This window comes from Falco peregrinus, chromosome 1 (genome assembly GCF_023634155.1).
Source record: "Falco peregrinus isolate bFalPer1 chromosome 1, bFalPer1.pri, whole genome shotgun sequence".
NCBI classification, from domain to species: Eukaryota; Metazoa; Chordata; class Aves; order Falconiformes; family Falconidae; genus Falco; species Falco peregrinus.
The window spans coordinates 60463534-60475666 of record NC_073721.1 but is presented as its reverse complement, the minus strand read 5'-3'; the positions used below and the strand labels follow the sequence as shown (position 1 = coordinate 60475666).

The 12133-nt window shown below is 40.6% G+C and overlaps 1 protein-coding gene across 1 annotated transcript in view; it reads right to left on the bottom strand.

The window, feature by feature from the left end:
• Positions 1–12133, bottom strand: part of CSTPP1 (centriolar satellite-associated tubulin polyglutamylase complex regulator 1) — an 85185-nt gene that overhangs the window by 53151 nt on the left and 19901 nt on the right. The window contains exon 3 of the mRNA XM_055797681.1: positions 3625–3755. Within this exon, the coding sequence (XP_055653656.1) occupies positions 3625–3755 (131 nt within the window). The remainder of the gene's footprint in view (positions 1–3624; positions 3756–12133) is intronic.

The following is a 12133-nucleotide window of genomic DNA, read 5'->3' as shown; positions in this document are numbered from 1 at the left end:
ACATGGTTCTGCACATACACGGATTGTTACATCTAAGTATTGTTTCTGTTGAGATAGATTTCTTTCCTTGTTGGCCCTTTGAGAGCTCATGGCTAGATGCATCTGCTTGGGTGAACAAGGTACATATTCCAAGTCAAGGCATGTTATTTCAAGACCGATAGACAAAACAGTAAATTTCCCTGCATTGACGAGCCAGATTAAGAAATCAATTCACTCATTTGTGAGATATTGTCTACTTTTCTGAAAACCCAATTAAACACTAAGAAGTGGAAAGGTGGAGGGTTTGTTTTCTTGGGTTTTTTTAAGTTTGTATAAGCTTGGAAATTGCATCGTCAGATTTTTATTTTATTCTTTATATCTTTAATTTTATTCTCCCTTACTCCCCCCTCCAGCCAGGGTGCAAGCTTTGATGCAAGTTCTCATTTATTATGTTGGCCTATAGCCTCGCAGGGTTGGCATTTATGCAGTTTATCAGGGACACCCTCCACAGATGGACAAAACTAAGAAAAAGCCACCACTCTCTCCTAAAACAGACATTCAAATGTGGAATTGAGGTTAAAATCACTGAAAGGGGAAAATAGCAGTAATCACTTTTATAGCAAAGGAATAAATTAAAACAAGAACATTCTGGGAGACGTGAAAGTTAGTGAACATAATACTTTCGACAAAGGAAGAAAAAAGATGTCTTCATCGCTCTTCACATACATAAATCAACGAAAATACTGAAGCACAGGGCAATTCCTCCCCAGAAACAAACCCAGGAGGGAAAACTGGGACAGAACAGAATCTTGCTGTAGAAAACCAAGGGTGTATTTTCATCCTTTTCTGCACACAGAATTCTATTGAAATGAAAAGGATGTTCAATGAGTAACTCTCCGTACACCTAACACAGATGCAGAAAGACATCAGTTCAGGTCTCAAAAGCAATACACCAACGTTAATCCAAGCTACACTGCTTCTGATTTCCCATGTTCTGTTGCATAGTATAGGATAACCTTAAGCAGAATTTCTTACCTGGACTCCATAACTTACCTACCTCCTTGTGGTGGGTTGACCCTGGCTGGATGCCTGGTGCCCACCAAGCCCCTCTATCACTCCCCCTCCTCAACTGGGCAAGGGAGTGAAAATACAATGAAAGTTTCACGGGTCAAGACAGGGAGACCACTCAGCAAAAAAAAAAAACCTGTCACGGGCAAAACAGACTCAGCTTGGAGGAAATTAGTTTAATTTATTGCCAACCAAATCAGAGTAGGATAATTAGAAATAAAGTCTGGGTCTCTCCCACAGGGTGCAGTCCTTCAGGAACAGACTGCCCCAGTGTGGGCCCCCCCCGGAGTCACAAGTCCTGCCAGCAAACCTGCCCCAGCCGGGGCTCCTCTCCCCACAGGGCCACAGGTCCTGTCAGGAGCTGCTCCAGCACAGGCTGTCCACAGGGTCACAGCCTCCTTCGGGTGCATCTACCTGCTCCAGCGTGGAACCCTCCCCAGGCTGCAGGTGGAGATCTGCTCCACCATGGACCTCCATGGGCTGAGGGGGACAGCCTGCCTCACCATGGTCTTCATCACGGGCTGCAGGAGAATCTCTGCTCTGGTGCCTGGAGCACCTCCTCCTCCTCCTCCTCTACTGACCTGGGTGTCTGCAGAGCTGTTGCTCTCACACTTTCTCACTCCTTGCTCGGGCTGCAGTTAGGTTTTGGGTTTTTAAATTTATTTTCCCCTCCTTCTTAAATACTCTATACCACAGGCACTGCCACCATCACTGGTGGGCTTGGGCTTGGCCAGTGGTCAGTCCGTCTTGGAGCCGTCTGGCATTGGCTCCATCGGACACAGGGGAAGCTTCTGGCAGCTTCTCACAGAAGCCACTACTGCACCACCCCCCACTGCTACCAAAACCTTGCCATACAGGTAAACATGTCATATTTACTCAGATTAAAAAGTGCAGCCACTGGACTTTATAGTAAGAAAAATGTATGTTGAACTCTTTTAAGGCCACAACCAAAGCATAGTAACATCCACCTGAGCTTTTGTTCCTGTGAAGGGGAAGGGGGAGCAAAGTACCTTGGTGATTACATTTTCTTCCACCACCTTTTCCATACTCTTTAAGACTGCTAAAAGTAGAAGAGAAAGGAGATACTATGTAGCTAAAACTTTTTGGTTCTTTCCAACAAATCCAGGTTCCCATTATCTGGCTGAGTTCAGATGCTAGATAGATGAAGCCTGATGAAAACTTGCATTGAACATACAGCAGTGGGTACTTTCTGTCAGATGGCTTCTCAATTTGTCAACACGAGGTTTACCACTGGCAGCTGCAGTTCTTGTGGATGACTTCTTCACTATCATCTCTAACTCTTCTACAGAAATGTGTTCTGGGAGTCTACGCTTTATATTTCCCGACTATGACCTCAAATCAGGTATGTCCTCACCACACACTGGTTAGACTAGTTCCATACAATTTATCTGAAATCTTAAAAATATTATCCCTGAACTAACGTAAATTATTTAGAACATAAGAAAGTACTTATCACTGGGAAGAAGGCATAGCAGACAGCATAGTCAGTCACTTCAGTAGCTAATTACAGATTTTGCCATGTTTAACTACAATTGACTAGTTTCCAAGGATCTAAATGGTGTATGTCAAAAAAGCCAAGCTATTTATTCACAGTCTTGCAAACTTTGTTCATCATGAGCAGAAGTGTGACAAAGTTTAGCCAGAAGGTGACGTTTTATCTGTATTTAAGAAATGGTTCTAGTCTTCCCCATGACAAGAAGTGACGCTGAATAGCCTGAAACTAGTGAGGCTTATAGCAAAAACAACCCACCAAAATTCATATTTGTACAGCAACATTCAGTGTATTTTCTTAAAATACTAAATTAAAACCTGAAACAAAACATAATTTTAGTTGCATGTAGTTACATGAGTTTATTTTGAACTCTGGCCAGTTCTATAATACCTAATATACTGAGTGTGGTATAAGAATAGCTAGACAAGATAGTACAGTGCTGAGTAGTTATTTTGGCATTGGAGCTTTTTCCTTGCGGGTAGGGTTGGAGAAAAGGTCACACAGTTGTCAGTGGTCCCCCTTTCACAGCCATCAGGGATCCTGCAACATCATCTAGAAGACATGCCAGGACTAGCTGTGGCAGAACTCTGGTGGCAGCATTCACCACCCTACAGCCTGACACTGCTATATACTCTGTCTCCTGCAGGGCTCCTAGTCGAAGCACTCTGTACCCCAAACGCCTGATAGTCTCAGCACCTGCTTCCCTCATGCTCCACACCCTATATTCTAACCATCGGGTCTGCTCCCATCCACCAACCCCAGCATGTTTTTTTCTTCTACCCGTCCCCATGCACAGGCCCACAAATGTCCTAGCTCTGATCTGTTGTTGCTTGACATGCTGTTCTGTAATGGAAGTAGCACTGGCAACAAGGTGCTCCTAGGCTACTTTATGCTGCAAGCATTTTTTAAACTCACCATCGCAGTTGCCTGTGGCAATCTCCCTATTAACAATGTTAGAGCATTAGAACACAGCGTGAAGTGTCAGTATTTGTACTGCGTTAATAACCTAGCTAATGATTTTAATGTCAAGGTAACAGGACAGCAGCTGATGCTGGAACACTTGCCTCCATTTTTCCCCACGGTTCGGAAACACCTCCAGAAGGTCCGAAGGAAAGACGCCCTGTTATGAGGGGTAGCTTGAACAAAGCTGAACTCACGGAACAAGATGTGTGTTCCTTGACGCACGCTGTTGAAACTGTGGAGATAAAGTCAAAACAAGAGAACGTTAGAAAGCTGAACTGATGTGAATGTTCTGGGGCCAGCTAGAACAGTGGCAAGAAAACCACTGGCAGTTACATTTTGTGAAACCAAATCTCCAAAGCTTATACCCATCTGTTCTCTAGAGAGACCGTTTGCAAAAACCACACACTGGAACTTAATTATAGGAATTAGAGGTTTGTGAAAGTAAAATTCATTCTAAATAATCCCAGCAAGGGGTGTCCAAGAGCCACTTATTTGAAACCAATCCACTGGAAAATGGCTGGCCACGAGAAACTGTTGTTTATATGACCAGAAGATGCCCTTTCTTTTAGTAGTATTTGAACTTCACTCCTATTCTCATCACAGTTTTCTGTGAAGCCACACTAAAAAAACCAAAAAAAACCAACAACAACAAAAAAAAAAACCAAAAAACCCAAACCCAAGCAAACCTCTATTTCACTTCTAAATTACTGAAACTTGATTGTATTGGATGTATAAAATTACTTCAGTTGCCATGAAAAGCAGATTGACACTTCACTAAATGACACTCTGCACTACTGCATTTTGAAAAAGAGTAGCTGGTTGTTACAGTGGATAATCAATTTGATACTCACATTCTTCTATTTTAGTACAAATTTCTCTTATTTGAGTTGTAAGCATTTTAAGTTAACTTATTGTAGTAACTATCTGTCTTAAAAAGGTTTCTCTGAAGTGCAAGAAACTCTCCTTTGGGCATGGAAAAGCTCAACATACAAGAACAATAGAAATGCAAATACAAACATTATATACCAAAAGGTATAATGATGGGTTGCCTTAAAGATAGATTTTGTGCATTTCATTCTCCATCATGCAAGTGGGACAAAGCTTTCAAACACTCCAGAGAGATCATTAAAAACATTCACTTGGGACAGCAGCTTAACTCTCCCACATAGGAGAGAATTAATGAAAAGATCCAAGTTTACTTTCATCACAGCAGAACCTCTCCATAGGTAGCACCTCCACAACAGACAAAATCCAGTGGTCACTGTGAACCCTCTCAGTTTGCATTTTTAAATCATCTCTTTAAATATAAATACTTTAAATCACTTTATCCTTCATAGTACAGAAAAGGGTCTCACACTTGAAAGCAAATTATACCAGACAGTTCAGCAAAATTAAAAAGTCTCATAACAACTGGGGAGTGTGTGGAGAGAAGCCAATTCTGTTTTTCCCAAAAAGAAACACAATTTCTGTTTTTTAATATCCTGGTTCTCAAAGTCATGCAAGTAAACGGAATTTTTCTTCACGTGTTGAAAGTTAGGTGCAGAACACTGTTGCTAGCCCTCCTACCCAGAAGGAAATGCAACTCAAAAGAAGCACAAATCACCTTATGATTAAGAAACACTCATGACTTGAATCCTGGAATTAAGAATACACTTTCTGTAAACATCATGGGCAAATATATTATTTCATACTTATGAAACCTTATTCATGCACCAGTGCTGTAAAAACCAGAGAAAAGCATAACCATTGTCCCAAGAGATTAAAATGAATAAATCATGTGCCTGATCAAAATGTGCCAAAATTACAGGAAAGGGCTCCAGTGACTATTTTAGGTGAAGCATTCGTTACAAATTGCTGTAATTCACTGCTTTAAAGCGAACGAGTTGAGAGTCAGGGAAAGTAACTTGCATAAAGTCCCACAAGACACCCATGACAAACCTGGAAAAGGGATTTCAGATCTTCTCATCCCAAACCACAGCCCGTAAGACTTTTTTCATTTCTGATTTGCATTGTTTTGCTGATGATTTGACAGGCTGGTGGAGAAAAGAGGGATATGAATGAAAAAGAAGAAACTTGGTGTAACAGGAGAAGGCAGCTTTCAGAAAGATGACACACGTAAGGAAGAGAAAGAATACAAAAGCACAATGATATAATTAGATGCACCAAATTATATTGCGCAGAACAACTACAGCACGCACAACTTCTGGAAGCAGATCTGGCACACCTGCAATGGAAAGGTCCAGACATGAAGCTAACATACTATTAATTCACAGCAGACAGCCCTACTAGATTACTCCTTAGTTCTAGTATGTGAAAACTCAAGTCACTTGCATTTTCAGCATAGGATGGCTCTAAACCTAGCAGGCAGAAGGGTATGATATCATTTGTTGTTGCTTACTCCATTAAAAGAGTGGGTGGATATGTTGGAACATCAGCACACCTGGATGCGCTGACAGCCAAGTGCCGCCAGCTAGTTGAGTAAAAGAGGTACAATATTTCTTTCATTCCTCATTTCTTGCAATAAGATTTTGTTTAACTATACAATGGAAAGATTTTTTCCCCAAAAGCTCAAGTCTGCAAGCACGGGAGTCAGAATTTCATCCCAGTTAAGGTGCTGCATTTCAGAGACCCTACTTTACTTTACTCCTTTTTGTAATTGTAGAAGTTCAGCTCAAAGCAGCCAAACCATGATGGAGCTATCCAACAAGCCGCCCAATTACAATCAACAGATCTATTCTCAGGCAGGGTCAAAATCACTACAAGAGATGGGAATGCTATATATTTTTAACAAACTATATATTTTGGAATTGCTTTACCATGGGTAGATGGGCCATACAAACATAACTTGGCCACCTTTTCCTTAAAAATTGCCTAGAGGTGAAGCTCCCGTTAATGTGGCAAGTCATAATGGCTTGCAGGTAAACCTTTCTGCAAGAAAATGAAATTGTGACAACCCAAAGCTGTTGCAGGTATTCCAGCAGCTTGTAGGGAATAAGATCAATGCCCTACCTATGATTTTTATATACACATGAACAGATATCTCTTCCTGTTTCTTTTGAATGCAAAAATGAAACAAGCTGCAGACTCAGAGAAATGGCTTAAGCAAGATATCAAAAGCAAAGCAACAAACTTGGCTCATTCTCAGCAACTTTAGCAGCTGCTGAGACTCTTCCCTTAGGATTGCTCAGTCTTCCCTCTATCTGCCCTCCTCTCAGTGAACAATTCGTACCCTTAACAAAGTTAGGTGGCCAGAGCTTACCTGCATATTTGCAGGAGAAAGACTTATGAACAAACCAGGGTATCTCAACAAGGTATTAGTTTGTCTTCATTCATTTAGAAATGAGTTTGTGAACCCAGAAGCATAGAAAATCATTTTTAACTTCTCTGGTTAACGTCTCCTTTCTCCCTTTTAGTCATTTAGTGCAGCCATCTGCAAGAGATTCCTTCAAGAAGAAAGCTTTCAACAGCTCTGCAAGCCTCCAAGTCTTCTATTGCAAACCTAATGGTTGCCCTGGCCTTCTACATTGCCAGTAAATAAAGCAGGCAAATTAGAACATTAAGAAAAGTTACTAATGACACTGTTTTATTTGTCTTTCTGAAACTGACACTAGAAACAGAACTGAATGTTCATTAGTTAACACCGGTTCACTGCAAACACTCACACTTCACACAAGAATAGTTACACAACTGGATACTCCATTAACAAAACAGCTTTTCCCATTCACTTGTGAGAATATTCTGGAGAAAAACGAGAGAAAAATAAAGCAAGGTTCTCCTTCGATGGGAATATCTAAAAAACTTTTGCAGTAGGGACTTCCAAAATGCTTACTTTTTCACTCCTTTCCCTTACATGCCCCAGAACAGCTAAACCACAGAACGGAGTCTCTTCCAACGCCACTGCCGAGAAAACAGTCTTGCAGCACACCCAGTCTATGCTTGTGGGATGGCATATGCATGTGAGAGGAAGAAAAAAGTTTTGGAAGGAGACTGTGATAAAACAGCCCCAGCTCTCAGAAATGGCTGTGCTGGGAACTCTAGCACTCAGGTGCTGCTTCTCTGAACAGAGCTGCTTTCACTAAGGCTTTGTCTTTTGTGTAATTACATTTTGGCAACTTGCCAGAGTTCAGAAACTTTCAAGCACTCTTTTCAAACCTTTGCACTTCTAAATAGATTGTGGAAGTCCCAGGATGCTATGGTAACATCCCAATTGAAACCCACTACAGCAGTTAGCCTCTGCCTGCTGAACTCAGGCAAAGCCAAATATGCACAATGCAGTGAGAGCCCCAAGTCCCCGAGAAGGACAGAAGAGCCTGCCAGGGCCCTGCTGTCCCCCTAGCAGGTGCCACCTTTGGTTACCATGCAAAGAGCTGAATGAGTTCACAGGACCCTTCCTCTACTACACAGAAAACAGGGAACAAGGACTGTTATTCCTTGACTTACAGCATTACCATTTGCATTTTCCATCGAGAGCAAGATGGATGAAGAAAATCACTTTGAAGGGTTATGCTGCTTCTCCAGTGTGAACAATTCACACACACACACAACTTTTCTTCCCAGTTACACAGGTGTCTAAGTCATTAAAACAGAATTGAGTGTCTTAAGCAAAAATAAGGTAGCCTCAAATGCAAAAGAGCCTATGTCTAGTCTGACTGAAACGTCTGTAGAGATAGTGCAGAGGACCTGATGTCAACATTATGGGTATCTCAGGGCTGTTTTTTCTTGAAACACACTCTGGACTAGCTCTAGTCTGGTCCCATGGGCTGAATGCTCATTTGCAGTTGGAACACATCTTCTAGTTTAGTTCCATCTGAAAGGAACCCAGGTCACAAGCTCCAAGACTGCTTCATGGTGTGAACCAAAGCACAGTAGGCAGGGATAATCAGGAGTATTAGGATTAGAGACTATGGTACAATGGGCAACAAAGAACTAGCTCTAGGAATAGAAAATACAGAAATTCAAAAGGCTTTAAAACCCAGTCAATTTCTGTTGTTAAATAACTCATCCACACACAAAGCATCCCCAAGTGACCAATCACACTTACCCCAAGGCTATGCTCTGAAACAGAAAAGTGAAGTTTACCTTGCCTGGAATGAGTCTTGAGAGGGATCACTTAAAACTGTAGACACCAGTTTTACTGCTGTGATGAATAAATTACTGCTGCATGAGTGCAGTTTAATTTAAGATCATTCTATTCCTCACCTATCGGCTTAAATATACTACACTACTTGCAATACTCAGACCAATCATTGGGATTGTTTCTTTAGCTATCCCCTTGGAAGGTAGCATAGGAGCATTAGCATTCCTCAATTCAAAGATGTTGTGCCAACTGCTTTTTAAAATTCCACAGATATTAGAATTTGGGACAATGAAGTCAGCCTCAAGGAAATCACCATCTTCCTCTAATGAAATTAGCAGTGCTTTTTAGGCACTTCCTCTGAAATGTGTTAGCAATGTTAAGATGAAACAGATGCTGAAAGTTATTCCTGATGACTGGCTCTAAGAAAAAAATCCTTTTTTAACAACCAGGCAGGTAGGAAATCATTAACACTCAACATTTTGGCAAGACTGGGTGATGTAACACTGCAAACACTGAGACTGGATTTTTTGAGATCCTTTTTGTCTCACCCACTCAAGTTTATTTCAGCTGAAAGGTGCGGAAAGAGGGAAAGGAGTGACACAAATTTTAATGATCTGTTTTCAGGCTTCTTGGTATAGGCTCAGGAATCTCTGTATTCGTGACAATTAATACAGGTGGTACAGAGATTATCCCACGTACTGTTTGAAAGGAAATGAACAACACCACCTGTGACACAGCTGAGAGTAGGCAGAGAACAAGCTTTCTTATGTTGCTTTGTAGCAAATCAAACCCTCTGAGACCAGTCTACAGATTCTGGAGAAGGAAAGGATTAAAGGCGTTGCTGTGCTTGCCCTTTATCACCCAGAATCCCTTTATCTATTTTTTTTTTTTTTTTTAAGAGTCCCCCTCCCTTAATTTTTCCTGTGCTAGGTCAGTAATTCAACACCTTGAAGCCTTCAAATGAAAAGCTAAAATGACCTTAGTGCGTTGAATTATTAGCTCAGGATTAAAAAAAATAAAAGGCAAATGGTGGGGGCAGAGAATCTCTAAAAACAGAGGCCTTTTGATCAGAGCAGCATCCTGCAGTTTGCTGTAACTCAAGCTGGCCATTCTTATATAGTAGGAATTAAGGACTCCCCCTGCCAGGCAGGGCCCTATTAAAACACAATAGCTGTTTGAAAAGAGTAAGCAAGCTGATATGGATATAATAGACCACATATTGGGGCCCCTTTCTACTCTGAAATAAAGCTGCTTTTTAGAGTTATGAGCTGGGAAACCTAGTATTCAGGAAGATGGGAAAGAGCATACAATGGAAGATGGTAAATAGCCCTGCAGAAGCCTTCCAAGGTGCTTAAGGGAAAAGTAAAGAAGCCTTCAGAGATAAGCATCAATCACCCAGGACTAGCTCTTTCAGTCTGATCAGGTGCTATTTCAGACCACATAGTGTTTCAGTCAGTCTGGAAAAGTATTGCTGATACAAACAGAGATTTAGCTTTTACAGCAAAAAACACAGCAAGTTGCACACCACAGAGACAGCTGTGTGAATACCATTGTAACTAGTTTTATGGAGATCATTGCAAGTTGCTACCCAGCTTCCCTCAAAAACCCTTGCCCTTTCCCCCATAAACCTAAAATAAATAAATAATAACCCAATCCAGAATTGTAATTACAGAAAGAAAGCTGCTAATTCTCCAGCTAATGTATTTAGTATTTTTTCCAAACAGGTCCAACTAGACATTTTGGGGCAAGAAGGAAATTCCTTATTGAACTGCTCTATAACCTTCTATATGCTGAAGGTATGGGAGATTCAGGTCCTCAAAAAGCTTTATTATCATACAGCCATGATTTCCATTCTTTGGCTACCTTTATTAACCAACAGATGTATTTTTGCTCTCCCTGTCACGCTGTGGAATTAATTCACTAGCTGCAAGATCTGCAAGATGCTACAGAAACCATGTAGTAAACCTGTGGCAAGGGACAAAAGATGACACAAAGGAGAGGAACACTATTAAAAATAAAAACAACACATGGTAGTGTTCAGATTTCCTGTGGCCTAACAACTCTGGAAGTAGCTATAGAACTAACAGCAGCTGGAGATGGATTCCGATATCAAAGTGTCAATGACCACTGAAGGAAGAGTGGGAATCTGAAAATTATTCAAGACCTGCACCCATCTTGTACTGCTGAGACCAAAGCATAATGCCGAGGGAAGGCAAACTGGCTTCTCAGAGAGTTGAGGCAAAAGTATAAGCATCAGTAAAGGCCTGCTTGCTCCATTCTGCATGTAGTCTCCTGTATCTCTTATTGTAAGACAGTTCCATGTTTTATAAATTAGACTTAATTATATTAGAAGGTAGCAGCGCAACCATGTTTTGACTGTGATGATCCAGGAACTACTGAAATGTAACGTAATGATTGTTCCGAAGAGATTCAATACTGCTGCCATACACGCAGCTCCCATATTTACTTTTTTCAGTCTTGGTGAGACTGGAGAACTTCAGAAAAAGAAAAAAAAAATTCAACTAATACTCTCTCACCTATTCAGTTGCCTTGGCAAGAACTGTTAACACATCAAAGACTGAACAGCTTCCAATACTTCCATCATGGCAACAAATGAACCTTGCCAAAATTCCTTAATATAGATGAAGCATCATCATTTGACATTAATGCTAACTCTGCATTTAGAGATTGCTTAGTTAAACCACTTTGTGCTCACGACAACTGCTTGGCTATGGTGTTGACCAGCTACAGTTTGTCTAAATCATTTGAAGATACTCAACAGGATTAATTTTGCAGAACATGAGGTTACTGAAAGTCTCTAAGGCTAATATATTCTGGAAGTAGAATAAAGTCTCAGGTGTTCTGAAAACATTCAGATTCCTAGAAACTAGAATATTTTTTTTTTTAAGAAAAGATAAACCAAGTTTTAAAAATGCATTTTTCAGGCAAGCTACACGACTTTCAGAGGAGGATGCAGTGACAGTTAAGGGATTTTATCCTGTAAAGGATAAGGAATCCTATTATGGGATCTTATCACATCCCATTGCTGCAGGCATTTGCTGATTTTTACAGCTTGACATATCCCATTTAGGAGAAATTTTATATTTGTTGGCCTTGTCCACAATGGAACACATGTATTTGTAGCACGGCAACTAGAAATGCTCCTCAAGATTTTCTGTGACACCACAACATTTTACAGCCTAAGAATGAATACAAAAGTCCTTCCAATACCATAAAACAAAAAAAGAAAACCTGCCCACCTCAATTCTGATCCATCCTTTCTTAAAGATCTTTCTGGGAAAAACAGTGTGTTCCTCAAACTTAAAACTACTTTATTCCAATTTAATAAAAAGCCTTAGAAGCTTAGACAGACGGAAGCAAAGAACTCCTATATACATATAGTATGCTAGACTCACACAAAAATGTTTCATTAAAACCAGAACTAAACCATATGAGTTAGTAATACAGAGAAAGGTACAGTTATTGATGAAGTTATCATGTATTCAGCAGTGGTTCTCTTACAGCTTGAGACA